The 23,239-nt window shown below is 42.7% G+C and overlaps 1 protein-coding gene across 2 annotated transcripts in view; it reads right to left on the bottom strand.

Moving 5' to 3' along the window:
- The window catches only part of LOC146862312 (uncharacterized), a 296,683-nt gene that overhangs the window by 223,219 nt on the left and 50,225 nt on the right, over positions 1-23,239 (bottom strand). For both annotated transcript variants that reach the window (XM_085641506.1, XM_085641507.1), the window contains exon 2: positions 4,106-4,284. In XM_085641506.1, the coding sequence (XP_085497632.1) occupies positions 4,106-4,284 (179 nt within the window). The remainder of the gene's footprint in view (positions 1-4,105; positions 4,285-23,239) is intronic.

Genomic DNA, 23,239 nt, shown 5'->3' with positions numbered 1-23,239 from the left:
GTATAGTGTTTTTGAAGTGGTTCACATGCAATTAATTTAGATAAAGACTTAAAATGTTCACAAGTTTGTGGTTATTTATTTTGAAGTATAGAAAAGCTAGAGTTATGTTCATTATCACCATCAATTAGTTCATCTAATGGTCCATCGACCAGAAGAATGAACTTTTTGATCTGTGAAGGGTTAATGAAGGCAATTTCAGACTAATCCTAACCATTGGAAAGAAAACTATAAAATGCAGTCCAGCGGTTTACTTAAACTGTGAGTGTGTTTATTGGCCCAGGTGAGTATATGGTAGTAGAGTATCTGTTGTTGGTACACTGCTGGATCAGTTTTCTGGTAGCAGAGTTCTGGTTATTTTTGACTAGTTTAGTGATAAATATTGATTATTGATTATTGATGTATGCTTAACAAAAGAGTTAGTGTCTTGTTTTATGCTGTCTGGAAATACTTGGAAGTCGACCTTCAAGGCAACCGTATACACCTATTTACTTGCAAGTTTAAGTAGCACATTTGTAAAGTTAATCCAAAGTATCTATTAGTATGATTTATGATCTACTCATTTCCAGACTTAACCACGCATATCAACTGTTGATTCTCTCTTTAAGTCACTAAGACCTCCTCAATACCTGTTCAAATTATCATGATGTAATAATCTTACGATCAAACTCTATATGTACCTCAAATTTACAGACCCTGCTCAAAATGTTTATCTCAATGTGTTTGAGTTACATCTGATACTCAGCTGAATTAGTCCAAGTATATCGACTATACCTTTGACTATACCTTTATCTACGCAGCCTAGTGAAACCACAAAAAGTGGTTACCAAGGGGTCTTTAATATTGGTTCTTGATTACTGTGGCGTACTGTTATGATGTCTGAATTCAAAGATGTACTCTAATGCATAACCCGAATGATGTGATTATTGCGTGTAAAGTCCCAGTTATCTATATAACATCTATGTCTTCAAATCAAACATTGCACAGCCTCCTCTGATCCCCACCTCTGTATCCTTTTTCCAAGTGCGCCATTGCGCGTTGCCTGTGTATTTACTTACTTCGCAACTGTACTTTATGCTTCTGTACCGTGTTTTCTGTGCTTAAGAAAAATTCAATAAAAAAGATTGAATACAAATATTTATTTTATTTATTTGTAGATTTTCTTCAACTTTACCATACGATTCAATATAAATTATAAGTTCACAGGAGGCAGGGGGTGCCATTGCAGCCCCTTGAGTAACAACAGCATTGGAGGAGGGAGGGAAGGGGCTGGATGGGACCCCAAGGAGATAGATGGGAAACCAAGGGGCAGAAGAAGGGATGAAGAGAAAAGAGCAAGAGGCAATGGAATATAGTTTGTGCTTGATGTGTTTGGTGCTCAATCCATCCAGAATGGTGATAAATGGACTATCCTCATGCAGAACATGATGTCTCCTATAGACTGGTGTATGTGGGGTCAGTGATTCGTTCGTGTGGATTAACAGTTATCGGAAGGCAGGCCAGACATGAACTACGATGCAGGTATGTACATTTACAAAGTTCCATTGGTAATTTCACTCCCAAATACATTTTGAAAATGCATTTATGTTTTTAGTTGATCAGACTTCTACGGAACTAGCTTGTAGGATCGGTAGTAGGTATGTCCATCCGTGGGGAATTGTGGTGGAATCCCTCCTTCCGGTCTCCCGCCCCAGCTCATCTGGTAGTAGCTCCAATGGCATGACAGCTGCAGTTGTGTCTTTGCATCAGTGTCGTGTAGACTGAGCAGTTGTGTTATTTAATGCTACATAGTTTGTGCATGACTCTGTCATCATTATCCAAACTGGCAAACAGCAACACACCTATACAGCTGATTGCTGTGGATATTAGCAACGCTGCCTTTATATTTACATTTGTATTGTTGAACAGAGGATGGAATTAGAAATAGAAACTTCTCACTTAGATTCAAAAAGTGGTCTGTAGACAAGAAGACTGCAGTGGCACAGAGTGGAATTGTGTCTTCACCAGATAACTATTGATGGGATGAGAGTGAAGATAGCAGAGGCCATGAGTTGTCTAACTTCATATAAGTCTCATTGTTGGAAGATTGTCTATTGTGAAACAGCGACTTTATCAATGTGGCAACAGTGGACCCAGGAGATGTAACACTTAAAGACCCAATCAGAAATAGGGATGGAGGTTCTAGTAAAAGAGGATTTCAGTGAAGGGAGCTAGTGATGTGAATGATCTAAACTATGAAGAAGTGAATAGTGACCACACAGAAGAGAAGGTGTGTGATTTTGTGGTTGCTGTGGATCTTAGTTTGCATCAAGGGCATAAGCTGCATACTGGTTTGTAGACAATAGTCATCAAACTGAAGTGTGGTATATTACACTATACTGTATTGCACCTATGGAAGGGATGTAGGTAGATCAATGAAAGGTGTAAGAACACAGCTTGAGAAACGAACTTTGTCTCGTGGCTGAACGTAGTATACATGGTGCTGAAAGGAAGAGCACAAGCTTATGCTGTTTAAAGAGTAGTTGCATTTGGGTGCTGTCTTTGGGTGCTCTGGTTGCTGTATGGGCACTCTGGTTGTCTGCATGTGTGCTTGTATATGGATTATAGACCACTGGCAACAACTGCTGGTCGTTAAAGACCCAGAACCTGAGTTATAGTCCGGAGCCGATGTTCTCAAACAACTCATTAAGCTGCTACATATTCATTCTGGTTCTCAGTTTGTGATTGCCTGGTTAAAATGTTACTGGTGCCCCTGGTATATTTCAAGTAAAGCGGACAAGAGAGATAGGTGACTCCCACTCCTTGTGTTCTTTAGCCACCTTTGTCATACCCCCCCACCATGCTCCATATATTTATTTCTGAGTGACCGTGGAATTGTGCCTGTTAGACCTGTCATCCAGGGGGTAGTCTTACCCCAAACTTTGTGCCTTCATCTTCGAAGTTTCGCTGATCTTGTTTATGTTGGCCTTAGGACTCTATGCACTTTACCACTACTGGCCAGTACCAAAGCTCTCGTGTTCTCTCCTTTATAATGGTAAAATTGGTTTACATCCAAATGACACATTTAATTTACTTGTAAGTCCCTAGAAAAGAAGCAGTGCATGTACCCAGGGCCTGTAAATTAAACGCTTCTGGTGGGTTTGCAGCACTCCTTGTGCAGCCACTTAAGTAGTCCTTTACATGTCTCAGGCCTGCCATTGCAGACTGTGTGTGCAGTTTTAAACTGCCATTTTGATCTGGTCAAAAATAACCTTTCGCCAGGCCTAAACTTTCATTATTCATACATGTAAGGCATCCTTAGGGGCAGGCCCTACACAGCCCAGAGGGCAGGGTTCGGTATTTTTAAAATGTTGGACATGTCCCTTTAAGCTTTCCTAGTAGTAGAAACTGCCTTAAGTTTGCGCTTCTGCAAGGACTACCTCTCCCATAGGATAACATTGGGTTACATTTAATAAGCGGTAATGTTCATTTGGGAGCAGGTTGAGAAGTCAAGTTTTGTGCCTAAAGAATTGTAATTTAAAACCCTCTTTAATGGTAAAGTTGGATTATAGCTCACAACCTGGCGCTTAAGAATGACAGCATAATTTTGGTGATTTAGTGGAGTCACCCCATCCCGCTTTCTAAAGAGTGGCTATTTCAGCTTGTGGATAGCAAGAAACTCATAGCAGTCAACATTCTAATATGTCCTTTTCTTCGAGGATGTCGGCTCGGGTTTTAAGTTGCGTTATTACATAATTCACAGTTGGGACCCATTGAAAACAGTAAATGCTATCTGATTACAATATTTTCCAAAGTCACCATCAGATGCAGAGACCCAAACTTCACAGCCTGTGCTGTTACTCATTGACTAAACCAAAGATATCAATATATATTTGTTGTTTATCTGTGACTTTCGGCTGTTCTGAGTACAAACAAATTATGCAGGGAAAAGACGTAAGACATAAGGCAAACGCTTTTACACGTCCTGCTTAGGAATTATTTAAAGATTTCGTGACAATTGTATGTAACATCATAGAACCATTCCACATTGAATGAATGGAAATGATCAGACTTTGAGCTCGCGCCAGTTTCTAGCACCCCCTGGTCTGAGCTCCTGTTCTGCTCTCACCGCTTCTGAAGGTCTCAGTGTGCCTGTGCCTCACTGCTTCCAGCTCCCAGGACATCCTCAGGAGGAAGAAGCTCTGAGCCCCCTGCGCAGCGAGCAGCAGCACGATGAAGAGACTCAGGCAGAGCCACCGGGGCTGCAGGAAAGTCGATCTATCTCTGCGTCTCCTGATGTACGTTTTCCTGCAAAACAAGGGAAATAGATGATCGATTTACTCAAAAGGGAAACCAAGTATATTTTATTTCGTCTCTACATGAATTTCATGACAAAGTTGTTTTCAGGGCTTTAGAAAAAAAATTGCTTGGGAAAAGCAATCGTGGGGGCTTGCAGTAATAAACCCAAGTTAATGATCACAAATTATATTCTCGTGGTCAAACTATGGAACGCGAGATATTTAATGTTATTTATTTTGGAGATGAGGCAACACCCAAGTCCATCTTCTGCAGACATGTCTCAACAATTGTAGCATCGACCCTTCAGTGATTAATATCAGCAGACCAATGCAGCATTGAGGAGTGTAAGCCAATGGATGTAATAAAGCATTAGTGGCCTTTCCCAGTTCTGTCCAGTGTCAGTACTTCTGCATAGTGGGTGACAAGTTAACATCTGGAAAACCCTCAGCTTTGGAACAGTCAGTGCATCACGAGTGAGGTCAGCCTTCACCTTATTTATGATGCCCCAAAAGTGCAAAACACGTGTGGGATTGCTTGTGTTCCTGTACTACAAAATGATGGACTGGAAGAAGACTCACAGATAGTACAAGACTCCTCCCAAAAACACTTTTTGTTCTTTTCGGTGGTTAACGCTATGTGTGGCAACTATGCCCAGACATAGGTCCTTTATCTTACTTTGCTACTGGGCTCAAGCTGCACCTCACAGGTGAGGCCAAAAAAGGGTGACACGTGTTTGGGGTTATTTGTGTGTCCTTATGGAGAGGGTGTACACTTGTATTTGGGCTGTTTTGTCCCATTTTACCTTGAGGCCCTGAATGGTATGCATGCAGTTTGTTCCTGTCTGTAGCTGCATAGTGAGCAAACAAAAGGAACTGGAATGCAATCAAGATTAATTACCAATAGCTGAGACTAATTAAACAATTTAATGTATTTTTTTCATGCAGTGTGGTGCACACAAACACATTCAGTGTGTGCTAGAAACAACATGCCATGAAATACATCTTTAAGCAGAGGATTGTAGAGCATTGCAATGCCAATAAACATTTGTCATACTCTGTTAACAAACCATTAAAGTGTAGTGTTGTATGCTAACAGCAGTCTTGCCCAAAAGGAATATTGCACATACGTTTTTAAAGACTTACACATCATGGCCGTCAGGTGTGCATGCATACTGGCTCTCAGGCAATGATTTTAGAAGACTTTAATATTAATATGCAATATTCCACTTGGGTGTGGCAATTTTAGGATATCTCAGACAGATGCCTCAAATTTAGCTGAATTTTAAAGGCTAGAGGCAGCATTGCCAATATTTTCCACACAAGGGGGTACTGACCGCAACCAGATTTGAGGCTTTCCTTCTAAAAGCAGACATTGTATTCGCTGGTGCTTTCCTTGGCTTTGAATAGCTTGTGCCAGGGACTGAGATACAGTTTGAAGTGAAGGGACGGATAGTGGTGGTATAATAAGAGGCAGGAGCAGTCCCACATTGTTGAAGCACTTCATACATTGTAAGAAGGTAAAACTTAAAATTGTGGGTGCATGACCCAAGGAAAATTATATTTAACTGGGCTGTCGAGGGCAGATGCATCTTAAACAATTAACCAGGAATCATTGTATTTCGGAAATTGATTGAACTTTTGTCCGTTAAAAGATTTAGGGCCTTATTCAGAGTACAGTGCTCCTAGGACCGCCGTACTTGTGGTGCTGGTCCGAACACCGCCACCACTGCGGGTTCGCACGTTGTATTTTGAGAGTGGCAGTTGGACCACCACAGGACCCACACCTCCACCGGGATCCTGGCGCAGCAGAAAGGGGCAGGAATATGCTGGCCGTGCTGCTGCGGCACCGCCAAGCATATTCTGAGTTACATTTCCACTGTCCATTTCATGGCGGTGAGTCCATTAAGAAAAGGATGGCAGAGATGCAACAAAGCATGCCCAACAGGGCCCCCAACTGCTTCTGGGCCCTGGGGTTGCATTGCGGGTGGGGGGCACATGTTGTGCCCCCATAGAATTGCACCCCTGTTTCTGCACATTGTGGCATGCATGACATGGTGCATGCCACACCGTGCAGGAACGTGCTGCAGGTGCTGTCACAGCAGTAGTCGGCTGTTAACGCTCTCCTACGAGCCTAACGCAGCCGCCGACCATGAAACTGCTGCAGTATCAACTTAGAATCCGACGGGCAGGCGCAAAATGGGCTTGGCGGTCCTCCTGCCAGTGCAGCGGTAGCTGTGCGGCAGGAGGACCTCCAAACTCTGTCTAATTTGTCTAATTGTGCATCTCTCCTATGCACTGTTTCTGTTGATGGCAGTCAAGACATTCCAGGAGGAAATCACATTTGAAGTAGGTGTAACCAGTGTAATCATTGAATACATATATGGGGTCGTGTCACTATACTGTGGTGTATTTTGAACATGCCTAGGCATATATATTTATTTTCTGATTGTCGTTGTAGCTTACCCAGAAGGTGATTCTCATATGTGTTATTATTCAAGCCGAACACTCAAAAGAAAGCCATTGTACAGAGGCTGGTGATCAACATTCTCCTGCATCCAGGCCTGTCAAGACTGGGCACATACAGGCACATACATCATCCATGCCCAGTAAGTGAAAAACTCCTAAAGTCGTTTTTCCCTGCTGTAAATCTATCTCTCCTATAGACTAATACTGGGTTAACTTATTACACTTAATAAGTGCTATTTCAGAGTTTACACTCAAATGAATTGTTATTTTAAATATTTTTTAATACTAAAGTCTGATTTTAACTTACTATTCTGAAAGTGCCACTTTTAGAATGTTGGGATTTTTCTGCATAATCCAACTGTGCCTTTCTGCCAGTGCCCTGAGTGACATGACTGTGATTGACTCTGCTATTGTGGGTTGTGTAATACTTCCAGACATTGAGACAAAGAGGCCTTGGTGTGAGGGGAGAGGGACTTCCAAACAGGATGACTGGGTAGGAGTTGTGCCCTGCCCTGACTACACTAGAAAGAAACCCTGCCTGTAGCACACACAAATAACCTGACACCAGAACTGCCCTTGCCTTTGTCATCCAAGACAGTTGGGAACCAGGACCAGGGAAAGGGGAAAAACTGACCAGAACCAGTTTTGGGGGTAGGTGAGGGAATCCCCCACACAACAGCTGAACCCAGGTATAAAGATGGGACCTTCAGAGTCTCTCATCAGAACTCTTCTGCACCTGTGGAAGATTCAGAAGGATGGCCCTGCTATCGGAGGAAGAGGGACTGCCCCGCTGACTGAAGAATGAAGATTGGATCTGCTTGCATTGAACCCAGGCTACTCAAAGTGACTCCAAGGGTCAGTTGGCTGATCTCCTGTGTGATCTACATGAACACAACAAGCTTCCAGTGGCCTGCCTGCAACTGCCGAGCTGACCATCACCAACTGGACCTGACTGACCCCTGCTGCTGGCCTATGCTGGAGTGAGTCTTGATCCCCAAGAAGTGCCCCCCAGGTTCTGGACCCCTGGCTAGCACATCAATGTGAACTCCTCCTGAAGAAAAGAGGAAGATACAGAAGTTCTGGGGTCCTGGGAACCACAAAGTGACCTCCCTGCGTTGAGAATCGAGCACCTGCAATGACCGCCAACACTCTGCCAGTGACTGTCCATGAGAATCGGCAACACGAAACCTACACTTTGCGCAGACAGTGACAGTTCATGGTGATTGCCAACGTGAAACTCCCATGATGAGCAGCTCTTTGTGGTACAGCAACGACCATCTGTGACGCTCTAGCTGCTCCTCGCTGTGACAGCCTTCTTCTTGTGGCCCCTGCCAACGTGAACGTCTCCCTTAGCACCAGACTTGAGAAGGTAACACTTCAGCGAGACTAACCTGGTCCCTGTATCTGAACCATGCTTCATCGCGGTCGGTCTGAACTTGTCACATCCTCTCGGTCTAGCACGACTAGATAACTGCGAGTGACGCTTGTGCTTTTTGTTCATATGTTCACCCAAAACTTTCATACCTCATATCTCCGTTTCTACTGACTGTGTTTTTGTTGTTTTGATGTAATTTTATTAAAATGTATTCAATTTTCCTAAATTGTTTTGAGATTTTTCTTGTGTTGTTTTTTCACTTTGCTACTATTTGAATGCTGCATAAATAATCTACACATTTCCTCTAAATTAAGCCTGACCGCTTTGTGCCAAGCTAGCAGAGGGTTAAGCACGGGTTAATTTATTGACTTTTTGTGGTTCACCCAGGCAAGGATTGTTTCTGTTATTAGAGTGGAGCTTCCACCTCTCTCAACTAATAACCCAATTTATTAAAAGTACCACATGTGACTCCAGAACAAAATACTTCCTTAATTCATGTAATATGGAAAATGTAACAAAGTACACAAATCAAATTTCTAAACAACATTTTTTTTAAATCACATGATAAAAAATGTTCCAGTGGAATCCAAGATGTTCATTACAAAGTCGCACCTCTGAAAAAATCAAAGCAACTCCTGAACACAAGCTGAAAAATAAACAGTGATGCTTACACTTTCTAACAATAACAAATAGTATAGAATCCTCACATTTCAAATACTTGTAATGCTAGTCTACTGTACCCGAAAACTGGCCTGGGGACTATGCTACTGCACTACTTCACAAATACCAGGCCTGGAGGTGAATGAAACAGAACACAACTGGCGAAGAATAAAGATATTGCACAGCTGTTGCTGTAGACTCGTTAAATGGGCAAATATCAGTGGTTATTACCCTCAAACCAAGCATTCTGATTGTTTAAGCCACAGAGCAAATTAACAGCTGGATGCTAACATTTTATTCTCTAAGTGTTGCTGTCATGCTGTGCCTATTTGTCAGTGGTTGGTAGTATATAGTCTTTTAACATTACCTATATAAACAGCTAGTCCCAGTTATTTTTTCAAATAAAACTTAGGCCGGTTAAACATTATGCCAGTATATCAGATTTCAAATCAAAACACGAGATTGTGGAAATATGTTAAGTATCTGAACCACAATGACTGCTTCTCAACCTTAATTTTTCAGGAAGTGCCTGTTTACTGGCACTAGAGTGAATTGTAATGACTTAGAAGTCAGTTGTTCTGTAGAACATGAACTAGCTTAGTGCTCATAAAAGGGCTTCAGAATGTTCTTGATCAGGTAGTTCATTATGCAGGAATAATGCAATGCGTAATACACTAATCAGGTAGTTTGTTATGCAGAAATGATGCAATGTGTAATACGACAATCAGGTACTCCGTTTTGCTGAAATAAGGTAATGCGTAATACACTCCATCACCGATCACGGTGCCTTAGGCGTTCTCTCCGCCACTCGTGCTGACTCACAGTCAGCCTCTGTCAACAGGTGCCCCCAACAGGGGTATGGTATAACAAAAAGTGTAGCTCCGCCCTCCGGCACCGGAACTGTCACTCCCTAGTTCAGTATGGGCCGTGATACGAGCCGAAGCAGAGGCTCGCGCTGCCGGAATAAGAGAGAGGTCGAGAGCGTCTCCCTCTGAGCCCGCACCCCGCCCCAGGTGTTGACACTTGTTACCTGGGGGGGTGCGACCTCACTCTCCTCTCCTCTACCAGCGACTTGGGCCTCCAATGCAATGTTTGGGAATTGGCAACGGCAGGTTCGGGCCGGCGGCTCAGCTCCTCCGGGGCTGCCGGTCCGGGCCGCTACAGCAACGAAGACCTCAGGCTGCCACAGGGCACACGCACACAGCGTCGCTGAGACTCACTTGAGCTTTGGGTGCACGATCACCGGGCACACCTCACGAAGGTCTCAGGCTGCACAAAGCACACGCACACAGCATCGCTGAGACTCACTTGGACTCCGGGTGCACGATAACAAGGCAATCCTAACGAAGGTCTCAGGCTGCACAAAGCACACGCACACAGTGTCGCTGAGACTCGCTTGGACTCCAGGTTCCCATGATCACAGGGCACTCCTTATGAGGGTGACTCTCCTGGAAACTTTTGTGTTCCTGAGTTTCCGCAACAGGGAGCCAGCTCACCTCGGGCCCTTGGGGATAAGTTACTTCAGGACACAGCCCAGCAAAGTCCTTTCAAGCAGGGGGACACAGCACACAGCAAAGTCCCTATAGCCTTTCCTTGGTTAAAACAGCAAACTGCAGGCCAGCCCCAGAACACACAGCAAGGGTCAGTCATTTCCTTCAGTCTCTTCAGTTGTTTCTTCCTTGGCAAAGGTTCCTCTTGACCACAAAGTAGCTCCAGTCTTGTTCAATCTCGATCAAGCCATTCTCCAAAGTTCAGGGGCTTCAGCTCTCATTTATACCCCTCAATGGCTTTGAAGTCTTTGTGTTCAGGGGAGCACTGACCCCTGTTCAAACAGTTCTGGGTGCCTCCCTGTCAGTGACACCTTTTTCCTTTGATTAGTGGGGGTCTGGATTCTCAATCACTCAGCAGGAGATGGGACAATTGTTTTATGCCAGCAACACAGGCCTCTTCACCTCTAGGGCCTACTCCTTCCCCTACACTCCAGATGCAGGTCAGCCTGTTGCTGTCTCACCTCCTCTCCTGGGTCAAGCCATTCCCCGGATCCTATATGTTTAGAAGCCATTTCTAAAAGAGTGGCTTCTAAACATATAATGCAAAAACCACCTTCATAAAAAGATGTGTCATTACATTGTGAGTTCAGGCACACTAAACTTCACCTCTCCATCTTAAGACTTTGGGGAGATAGGCTGGAAAACATATTACACAGCCTCCCCATTCTGAGCTATGGCAAGATGGCCTTTCCACAGTGAAAAACGAAATGGAGATTATTTCACTGTCAGCACATGGTACAAACCTTAGTACATGTCCTACCTTTCACATGCACTGCACCCTGCCCAGGGGGTACCTTGGACCTACCATAGGGGTGTCTGATGGGCATAGAAAGGGAAGGGTAATGTCTGGCAAGTGGGTCCACTTGTTAGAACAACATGGCAGTTTAACAAACTGTGTGCAGGCACTGCAATGGCAGGCCTGAGTTCCCTCTTTAAGGCTACTGGTGTGGGTGGCACAGTTAGTGCTGCACGCCCACTAGTGGCATTTGCATTACTAGCCCTGGCAAACATAATGCACTTTACTAGGGACTTTACTAGTAAGGCACCCATACCAATCATGGACAACCAATTACCATTATACTTTATACAGGGAGCACTTGCACGTTGACACTGATCAGCAGTGGCAAAGGGCCCAAAGCATCTAAGTTGGCAACACCATGTCAGAAAAAAGGTATTCGGGGAAAGCAAAAAGTTTAGGGATCTTTAGCCAAAAAGGGCCAAGTCCTACAAGTATTTTATCTCAAAAAGAAATGTTATGGTATTTTTTCATTCATGCAGGTCTGATTCCTTCATTGTTATGTAGTGAAATATTACTCTCTTTTAAAGTTTCTTCTACAAGTCTCAGATTGTCAGCAAGTGTCTAGCATCACATTAATGTGGTAAGTCACTAATGATCTGGATAACACAACTAAGGGCCTGATTACGAGGTCGGTCAGAAAGCCTCTGACCGACAGGCGGATTCCCCTAGACTGTCTCGGAACCCATTTGCTCAACTCGGTTAGATACAATTTCAACCAACTGATTATGATGCTTGCATCGGAAGGTGAACCATTCGGTCATTCCGAATCAGTTCTGACTGGCATTTGGAGAATCTGATTCGGTCAGAGCTAATTTGCACAGCTAAACGGATTTCGTTTCCGACAGACCAATTACGATTTTGGATTCCAACAGCCTTTCCGACTGGGTCTGTCCCACACGAAAAGGCTGTCAAAAACTGACTTTGGGGGCCTCTAGCAGGCCCCCCTTCATTCTGAATCCTCCAGTTTGGGGTTGAGGGAGTCCTCAAGGGACGCCCCGTAAACGCATGCACAGTGTGGCAGGCACCATGGGGTGCCCGCGACAGGGTGCAAGGTTTTCTGCAGACAACCATTTTCCCATAGGAGCCTGTATTGTCAGTCGAAACACAGGCTCTCATTAAAGTCAATGGGTTTCCTTCCGATCGGTGTTCGAAAGCATCATAATCGGTTAGGCAGAACCACTGACGGCGAGTGGTTCGGAAGCGGATCTGACAAGGAGACGGGCGGTTTAGTTTCCAACCGAGATCGCAATGAGGCCCTAAGTCTTAGAATCATCCACAAAATTCATCCTTACTGTTAAAACTGAATAGATCCAATCTCAGACCAACCAACCTGAGCAACACAATGAAGCAAAGATGTATATACCAAACCCCATATGAAGTCCAGTCCAAGAATGCACTTGCATAAGAAGGCCCCAATGGCTAAAGATGGACAACAAGATCCTCCCCTTCAAAGACATTACCTAAAAGCAAGCCCTCCCAGACACTGCCAAATAAGAATAATGAACTTCAGCATATTAGCGGGCAACAGAATAAGTTGGTATGTAGGCAATGGAGTGCAGGCTGTCATGCGTGAAGAGGTCACTGGCAATTGAGTATTTCTTGATTTTTAGTGCTCATTGGACACTTTCAGCCCCAAGGCTAGACTTGGGATGGACAGCACACAATAATTAATTACATATTTATAGGGCCCAACTCCATGGGTATCGTGATCGGATACCTTTCAGTGGCTAGCAGAATATAGAAGAGACCACAAGTACTGACCACAACCAAAGGATTTATATGGAAAGTCAGTGACACAATATCACAGATAGAGAGGGTTCTCCGTGCAGTTAGGTATAAACAGTTCTTTACCTTTTGACTTCTGTAGACCCCCACTGAAAAACTACTGGAAGCTGGGGACCCCTGACTTGACAATTTCTATGAGTTAAACTACAAAACAATACACACAAATACACAAATGTAATCAAACAAATAGATTAACTATGAATTTGTTATTTATTTCCCAATCAAAAATATGCAAACATCTACATTTTAATGGAAAGTTTAGAGCTTTCCAAAACTCCGTTTTATTACTTTATTTCTAAAAGACACAGCAAGCAATATGCTGGACTTTATCACATCACTTTGTCTCTCTTTTGCTGGCCCATACCAGTGCTTCAGTTGAGGCCACCAATTGTCCATATTTTATTCTGTTTGCTGAGCTTGCGCCTCTCCCAGAATCAAGTTCAGGTTACCACCTTCCTTTTTAGCCTCCAATCCCAAATTCATACACATTTCCAGAGTTTTTTTAAAAGTTCAATTAAGCTTCTTCATGTATGTATACTTTATTAATCTTCTAAATTCCTCTTAGTTTCTAAGCAGTTGCAGTTATCTTTGAAAGGCCACAGATCAAGAAATGCAGACCTACATAATTGTATTGTATTCTATTGCACTGCAACACTTATCCCTAACAAGGCAGGAAAGTACCTTGATGGTGACTGGGTGACTGTGAAGTCCTTTCATTGCGCAATGTAAGAAGGATGCACTTTGTATTGTAGCCTTTGTAGGAAAGGTTGAGGTAGTACGTTTGGTTTCGAGAAAGTGTCAAAATATGTCGTAGCAAATACATAGATGTGCATAAGTATGAGAAGGTGAAAAAGTTTGAGAGAACATGCACTGGTGCATAAGCCAATGCATTCCTGTTTCTTACGCATGGTCTGTTATGATCATTGGCATGTTGATGTCCAGTGACCCTGGGTCCCTTAAGGATGGCATTAATAATGGGGTTGTTGTTGTGGTGGTAGGCTCAGTGGTGTCAAAAGCTTGGAATCTTAGGCCGGACCGCCACATTGCGTAACCCTTCATTCCATGTGTTTGTGGTTGACACATTATGTACCAAAAGAAAGAGAACAAATCACTAGGCTTTTTTTCTTTCAATTTGCCTCAAAAGTATCTACCAGTGTACATATTGTTATTGTGATTTGCCATTTGTCTAACACACAATCTGCCATTAGCCATATTTGAGAGTCCAGATTACATTTTTCCCAGTGGCTCTTTTGGTTTCTTTCACCGAGTGTGGTTTGGGTGTGTTGATGTTGGACCAGTAAGTGAACGAGTGCATCTATGCAAGTTGGGTGGTCAGTATTAGTGAGACTGGTGGTTAGGCCAGAGTGCCGTACCACAATCAAACACTCATTTTCTCGGCCTGCACGTCTGCCCATAGCTCAGCAGAATGAAACCAGTGGTAGACAGCTGTCGGGTGTCTTAACAAACAGCATATTTGACCATACCAGCATAGGGGTCTCGAACCCTAGTCAGGAGACTTCCAAAGCCCCACTCCTCCATAGTGTGCCAGCTGATCATTGCAGCTTCATAGCTAAATGAAGACATCAATTATTCCCCTCAAAGATGGAATGAATCTGGTGTGTTATATGGGTCTGTTTGGAATAATATGACATGCATTGCTCCCAGTTCCTGTCGTGGCAAATTGCACAGACATCACAATTGTTGCTTAACCATCACTAAATTGTAACATACATCTCACTCTTGTGCTTTCTGCCTCGTTCTACTGCTTCCTCGTGCTTTCCCCCGTTTTTCTGAGCGCCTTCTCCTTCTTTTGCCTCGCTTTTAGGTTTCGCCTGCCAAGCGCTTGCACTGTGAAATCTATTGTATTTAGTACCATTGCTTGACTATTTTTTCTTTGTATATTTTCTGTGAATGCATTTTATTATTCTCATAGTATATTGTCTCTAATGGTTGCAATGCACATTCTGTAAAGCGCTCTGATACCCTCGGGTCACGTTTGCACTGTATAAAACTCTAAAATAAATAAATGTAGATATCATGTAATTGGTTATGATTTGATTTTTAGAGCTCTTCAATGTTTGTAATCATTGCCAATTCTTCTCATTGTTGCAGAAGTACAGTTGCAATGCCTGGTGGTCAGACCAGACAAATAGCTCCTTCAAGTACAAGCCTGGAGACAGAACACATTAAGAGTACAATAGATTGCACCAGTCTCAGCACTCCATTTCGAAAGAAACCACTTGGATATGACTTGCAATGAGGACTAACATATGGGTAATAGAAATACTGTTGTGAGTACAATGGCAGAGTACACTGTTTTTGAAGGTGATTGCTGTATAATTGCATGTTGAAAGACTCGTGCATAATGAGCATCTCCTTCCCAGAGATCACAGCTACACAAGTACATGCCTCTCTATTAGTTGTCCACTCCTCCTACATCACAGTCGTCCAGCAGAGCCGCTTGGTCAAGCACCTCTAACACTGCGCTTGTTCATCCAATGTGCTACAAGGTTAGTAGGGTATTGGAAATTCAATCTGCTCAAGTAATCTCTTCCCACAGAGATTCCTGACAACACACAATATCTAAAAAGAAAGGTGTGCAAAAGCTTCCACTGAGTAAGGCCATGTTGTCTGTAACTACTAACATGATTTAAACAATAAACATGTTGTCTGTCTTTACTACATTATATACTTGGCCACATGGTCCAGTTAGACCAAAGGGGCCTTACTTTTCCTCAGAATTCTGACAGAGTCTCCCAACACAAAAACGTCACTATATATGTCAATAGCTATGTTACCAGCAAAGCTTCTATGTAATTTCCAACCTAAATTAAATATTTCTCAAGCAAACACAAATATATAAAGTTCCTGGCCAATCCAACTAACTTAGCTGAAAGACCAGAGACTCATCTCCCCAGTTTCCACATTTGGCACTCTCAGACTCAAGAGGGATTATGTTGCAAGAATGGGCTTGCACAAATGTGCTGCACATCACAGTGCCCTGAATAAAAGAAGCAAGTGGATTAATGACACTTATCCCTCATTGCCAGTGTAGTTTAGTCTTCCGCTGAAGCCCTAAGCAAGGTATCACATCCTGAGGTCAAAGGATGATCATCATAATATGTGTCCACACAATGACAAAAATCTCCATGACAAGCGTCTTCTTGCCACTTCTCCACAACCAGCAGTGACACTAGCCAAACCAGTAGTGAAGCTAGTGTTACCTTGAATGTCTCCCTCTAGGGTAACATGGTTACCTAATAATTAGAGGCAACTTATTCCAACTCACAAACATAGACAGAACTGTATCCACCAACTGAAAAGACAATACATTACCACTTTCACAAGCTAACAGAACAATCTACATGATGGAACACGTATTACCCACAGTTCGTCCAACGGGGATTCCTGATATGTAATCCACAATCAAGTTCTTGTGCCTCAGCATATACAAATATTCTACCACATCAAAACATTGTTTCAATATACACCTTGAGATTTAAAATCCAGTGCAATGACAGTCCACTCAAAATATGAAATATAACAAGATTACATGCCTTACTCCCCTTTACTGATCAAGCAACTCATCACCTTTGAACACCTCACTTCCCCTGCTCAATCTTCCCTCCAGCATTTGCAAGTACATTCATCATTGTTCAGTCACCTAGTCACACATCTGCCTTTAACCAAACCTTCTCAGTCTTTTTTCCTATTCCAGAGACCCACCATGTCTTTTGTTGTCCTAGTAGATACTGACCTCTGACGTGGAGCTCTCAGTGACATCATAGCTCCAACCTTCTTGGAGGCATTAGCCTCCCTATGTTTCACACAGCATACTGGCACACCACATTCCTGTACACTCTGCAGATTAGAATCTTAATTTTGTGTTGGCCCATGATATTCTGCTACTATTAGACCCTTTGCTTCTTACACAATCTCTTAATCAATAACACCTTATTACTCAGTGCTCCTAACATAAAGCAACATTTAATATCAAAGTTCTTTCCTCAACTGTATTGGTAAAAAGCAGCCTTTTCAAGAACACACATGTGCCCTAATTGTTTTATACCATCTGCTCAACCGGGTCCACATCACCATCCAGTCACCACTAAATTAATTTATAGCCAACTCCTATCTAATCCTTAAACGTTCCATAAGTGATCCTCTCACACTCCACCTGAGCTACCATCACATGTAACCAAGAATTTCCATTGTTACCTGCTTTGCGTATGTGAGACCGCTCATATCAATGCATCCAGGCCATCTGTTTACACACATTTACTAAATACAGACATGTCATTAATATTATGCCTGCTAATATTAAAGTGGAAAAGAAACACGCTTCGTGATACAGTTCATAATTTAGGGAGTTTACTGAAATAACCTAGACACAAGTGTAAGGAGTGATTTTGCAAAATTGGCAGCATGGTTTGCACAGCCAAAAGAATGAGTCCGGTTTAAAATGTAGGCCTGGAGGAAATTTCTGTTACACTGATGTAAGTTCGCATTCGGCTTGTTATGCAAAGATCCTGAAGTTACACCATTATGCCACTCGTGTAATTCTGCACCATTCCCGGTAAATGTTTCCACAAATGTACCAGTTGCGGAAAATAATTATTGAAAACTTCCAGGAACAACAGAACAAAAAAGCTGCTGATCACGGTGCTTTTGTTTTTTGTTTTGTGTAACTTTTTTTAACACAAAATGTGCCCCTGCGCCAAAACTTTATGTGAGGAGGCATTTCTCACTAAGATATAGAGCAAAATGACAGATATGCATTTCACATAATTACGCATAATTTCACATAATTTCGCAAACACAAATTATGCGAATTTCACACACAGTTCAATACAATTCCATTATAAAGGGCCACAGAGGGCTGCCTGGTGTGGCCATGGCCAAGAGGAACACAGCCTATTACATCCAGACCACTATAAGTTTCAGAGCCATTCCTTAGAACAAGAGATAATGAGAAATTCATCAGTTACTGTTTGGTGATATTATTCACATCTGAAAAGTAGTCCACACTGTTGGTATTTACTTGTTTCTCCTAAGGCCAGCGTGCAGTCACTCCGGGCGCCATACTGAGGCCCATAGAAGGCTTAATGTTAAGGAGACTGACATCAAACACCTCAGAAAGATAAAACCTACTGACATATATGTGTGATCTATCTGCCATGAAGAGATTGCCTCCTGGCCAGTCATCTCAGGCTTTAAAGTGCAGTTCTTCAAAACTGTCGCAGTAGACGCTAGAAAAGAAAAATAGAATTAAACTTTATTTAATGCGGAAACACCAAAGGGCAGATTTACAAGCCCCTTGCGCCTCCTCGCACCTCCATTGCATCACTTTTTTTGACGCAACAGCGGCGCAAGCAATGAGGCCAATTTACAATGTGACACATCTAGGGAGATGCCTCACGTTGAAAAGCCCTGCGTCACATTATACCTGCATCCATGGTGGCACAAGGGCATTTAGCGCTGGCGCAAGGAAACTAACGCATCTGTGCAGATGCGTCAGTTCCTTGTAAACCTGCCCCAAAGTTGTTCTGTGGTTTCTTGACCATGGGATTGATGGTCCTTTGGTGATTTAATAATCTCCCTCGTATACTTGACATCCGACCACATTTGTTGCATAGGGAATGGGTACTTTGTTGGAGATGCATAGCTGGTCTCAGGTGAGTGCTGCTGCAAGCATGAAGCCAGTTAGTTTGGGCAGCAGGTGAACGTCACTTGGAGTCAGGCAGGCCTGGATTGCTCGACCACCCCTTGGTGTCCCACTGCAAATTAAAGCCAAGACAATCCATTCAAAGAGGGGCTAAATCAGCTAAGAATGTAAATTTGTTGTCAGGACGTGTATCTTAAAAACAATCCTTTTGACCCCTTGACCTCTGAACTTTAAAATGTACCTATGAACTCCTGGAGAAATTCTAGACGTATTAAAAGGGGTCAGCCTTACTGAAGAGACTAAAAACGCAGACACGAGCGAGAGCACGCAGCGAGGAATGTAATTATGCTTCATGGCTTGCGCTGCGCGCAGGGTCCTTTGCTGAAAGATGTATTGATTCGCGCTGCACAAAGAACACTGTGTTCCTCGCATGCCTGCATCAGAAACAGGCCTCCCTGGAGCGCAGATTCAATGCGGTGTCCTTTAGGAGACCGGGATATGAAGGGACAAGGGTGGGACGGAATGTGTATGGGAAGCCACAGAGGAACAGCCTGAGCTCTAACAAGCCACTCTACTCTGTGCAACTTCCACCATCAGAAGGGCATTAAAGGTCACGGAGAAGCAAAACACACTATTAAGCGTCATACTTTGAGGAGACACCTGCTAATTGATTTACGTTTTTAGATAAACGGATGTCTCTTCTTTCTATATGGAGTGATACAATATATGCAGTATTGACGAATGTTTATAACTTTTTTTTAAATGATAGAGAAGGCAAACACAAACCCTGTCACTTGGAATAATGTGTGAACTCATGAAGTATCAGAGGTCAGGGCACGTCTAAATCAAAGTAATACAATCTGAACCGCCTCTATCAGGACTTAAACCAAAGAGCGCAAGCTTTGTTATGTTGTACACTGTGTGAATTATTTTCCTACATGCTGACTTCCAACCATAGGGCGTGTTAGATTACTTAGGGTAATACTGATAGGTAAAATGTCGAATTTGTGGTTATTTGCAGTTACTTGAAAAATTCTTTACATTTTTGTTGTCTTTGTAAAATACTTTTCATTGGAAAAAAGGGAACAGGACACTTTCATATACATTTTTTTTTTTAATTACCGATTTACGGTTGATTATGTGTAAAGCAAGCTGTGACAAAGCCTATTGGTCTGAATGTTTGAAGAGAAGCTTTCTGTGATCGGAATAGAGGCTTTATTCGCCAAAAGCTTTGAATAGTGGCCATAAAACTCAACCCCTGATACTCAGAACCAGGCACTGGAGGATGTTCGGGTGCTAAATCACAGTAACTGATATGGCAAATTTTCGATGGTAGATAGTTAATTGTAAGGAACAGGAAGATGGGTGTTGAAAAGGAGGGGCGTAATGTGCAGGGGCCCCCGACCAATCACATTCTGCAGAGGGGCTCCAGCATTTTGTGTTACACCGCTATTCACAAGTAAGGAGCAATTAGTAGTTATTTGAAAGGTTGTGCCCACAAGTAAAATCAAAACATGTGGACTTGAAAAGCACCCAAACCCCGTATATTTAATGGGGTTGTAAGGAATTGGATTTTTCCACTAAGAAAAAAATGGTCCTGGTGGAGAAAAAAGGTAACATTCCTAAAGTACATTTTTCTAAGATTTACTACACCAGATTGCCCACTAAAATGATCCCGAGGAGTAACTGAAGCATAGCCGGGATACTGATGAAAATCTAGAACTTGCATAATGAACTCCACTGAGCACTCAGGACGATTATCCCCCCAAAAACTGAAATCTATTCAGAAATGGTGGTCAAAATCTACAATGAGCAGATGTGTGATTTGGCTATTTGTCAACTGTGCCCGGAGAAATGATTTCTGTATGATTTGTTCAGTGTGTGTGGAAATAAGGTAGCTGCCTTAAATGAGTATGATGTGTATTTATGTAGCATGTTTGTTGTGCAGATCTCTCCACATGGGGAAATACATGCATTGCTCTATCTTTGTTTACGCAGAAATAGAGTGGACACTGGTGTTGAGGATAAATTGCTCAAAATAATGTACCAGAACTTTTCCAAAATGCCCTCTGTTGAAATCATCTCTAGTTGAAACCATAATTAATTGTTTTAAATCAACAATCGCCAAACCAGAGGACACCCTCTGCGGCTGACCTTACAAACCACATCCTACGACGTGGTTCAGAAGACTATAGCCACGTCGAGAGAGGGAACTGCTACCCCTTTTCAAGATTTTATATGTTGATAGCCTGAACTGGACTAAAACAAAAATCTTCCTCCGGACAAAAAGTTTAACTTCATCAAACTAAAATCCAAACCATGATCATTAATAAGAGAAATTATGCTGTCTCAAAGACTGCTCCTCTGAGTGAAATGAAAGAGGAATGGCCTGCTGCGGTTGGGGGAGAAAAAACATGTCATGATTAAAATCTGCCACTCCTGAAAATATCTTGAAACTAAAAGTCCCTGACAGCAGACAAAGAAGGCAGAGATCTCAACATGTACACCTCCGGCCCACTTACAATGTCCACCATCAGCAATATTATGCCTGTTTTCCTAAAAAATCTTGGAATCGTCATCTATAAATCCACTTTTGATCTCCAGCTGTCTATAAACCCATGTAGGAGTGCCAGGTGGAAAAGAGCCACCACTTTTGCCCTGCCAATAAAGGCAGAGAGCAATATGTATCTGTTGAGGAACTGAAATGATAATGAAGCGATGGGTTACGAAGACCACGTCTGAATAAGAAGATTAGGGCCCACAATAATCAGGATCATATGTGTCTCTGGAGAGGGGGCAGGAAAAGCCATCCTCTCTATCACGTGCCCAATCGTCCCCAATCGCCCCCAATCCATGGCTGCATAATTGTACTTCACATTGATAGGAAGAGGGATGCTTGTCCATGTAGGAAACTGTCTGATGGAATACTGATCCTTTGGTCAAATTTTCAAAGCAGAGGACAATCCTACGAGGAAAGGATGCAACAATATACATTTCTGAATAGGGCATTTTTTGCAGTGCTGAACCAGCCAAGCACTGGACACTCATGGCCTACTTATCTTGCTTTGGTTACAGGGTGCGTCCCCTGGCGTTCATAAAGCCAACAAGACCAAAACTCCCACCTACGCATGAAAATCCATGTGGCAAGCACAACTAATATTGGTCTATGAATGGGGAGAACTGTTTTCCACATGCACGCACCATGAAATGAGCCCAATATTATGTCTTTGCTTGTGTCTTTGCCTTTGGTCATGTACGGTGCTCTGTTTACTTTCATCTAGGTTTGCACCACCTCCTGTGGTAAGTAACCACAGTGTTCACATTCTTTAGTATTAACAATCAAATCTTTAACTTTGCTTTGGGAGCCCAATCAGATGACCAGGTAACCCAATAGCGTGATTGCTTCCTTCAGCACCACTTACTCAGTCAGCCAGGAAAGTCAACTCCTGGGCTCGGAATTTCAATTTTCATTCCCCAGGTGCATCAGGCCACTTTTAAAATAGACTCAGGGCAGTTAAAACCTACGTCTGGGTGATCACCTATGTGCAGTGATTTTGCATACAATACAAATTGCTTGTAGAAAATTCAGATTCTTTTATCATATAGAGAACTAACAATACTGTGAGATGCAGTTATTATCCAACAGACTTTGTCTACAGTTTTACTGTGCTGTATCAACACAAAGTCCAGACATATATTTTCTGGCATGGCATGCTTTGTAAAGTCACCCATCACATGAATATTTAAATATGGAAGGTTGTAAATTTCTGTGAGAATCCCAGTGGTCCCTTTTAAAGTTAAAAATCACCAATCAATGATAGAAATGAATCAGAGCATTCTTAAGTGTACACCGCCACCTTTCCCCCAAACAATGAGTGCTGTAGACTTGTGAAGATTCCCTGAGGGACAGAAGATTGCTTTAAGGGCTCATCTACTTTTTATGATTGATTTTCAGGAGCTGTTGGATCTGACTGTCTCTTTGTTGGAATTATAAGAACATTTTATTTCAGTAAACTAGGTGCATGGAAGTCCTGAAGAGTGTTGATTGATGTAATGCCCCGGACTCTCAGCTTGTAGGTAAACAAAGTAATGTCAGCTCAACACGAGGCTTCTGGTAGAGAAGAAGAACTCAAGAACGCATTGACTTAATCAATATTTTTAGGAACAGTTACAGAACTACAGTAGGGTCTGGAGACTGGATCCAACTGCTCCAATGTTAGAAAAAGTTGTGTATAAGAAACACAAAGATCCACCCTCAGATATATTCAAAATCACGTACTCACAGGTTGTGTGTGTTTCCTACAATGGTTGGAAGCACACAGTGTTTGTTTAAATACCCCTCACACACCAAAAGGGCCCTTGGTGTCATGCTTCATCATGGGGATCTTCCCGCCCCGCTGCGGGACGGGCGTGCTACGACCTACGACTACGTGGGAGCACTGATTTTCAGAAAACTATGTGTTGTGTAGGAAAATGAGTGGAAGGGTCAGGAGTGAGTGAAGTGGTGAATTAAAAAGTACCTGGCTCTTATGGACTAAAAAACTTTAATATTCCTTAGAACTGGTACCGTTAAAAAGGTGGGTTGGAGGTATTTTGCTTTAATGAGCAAACCCTCCTGTGTATGTCATTATGTTTCGAAGCGCTCAGGCTTCTTCTTCAGGACCA

The sequence above is a fragment of the Triturus cristatus genome, chromosome 2_2, assembly GCF_964204655.1.
Source record: "Triturus cristatus chromosome 2_2, aTriCri1.1, whole genome shotgun sequence".
Classification (NCBI taxonomy): Eukaryota; Metazoa; Chordata; class Amphibia; order Caudata; family Salamandridae; genus Triturus; species Triturus cristatus.
Note: the sequence above shows the minus strand (reverse complement) of the source record. Positions and strands in the feature narration are given on the sequence as shown.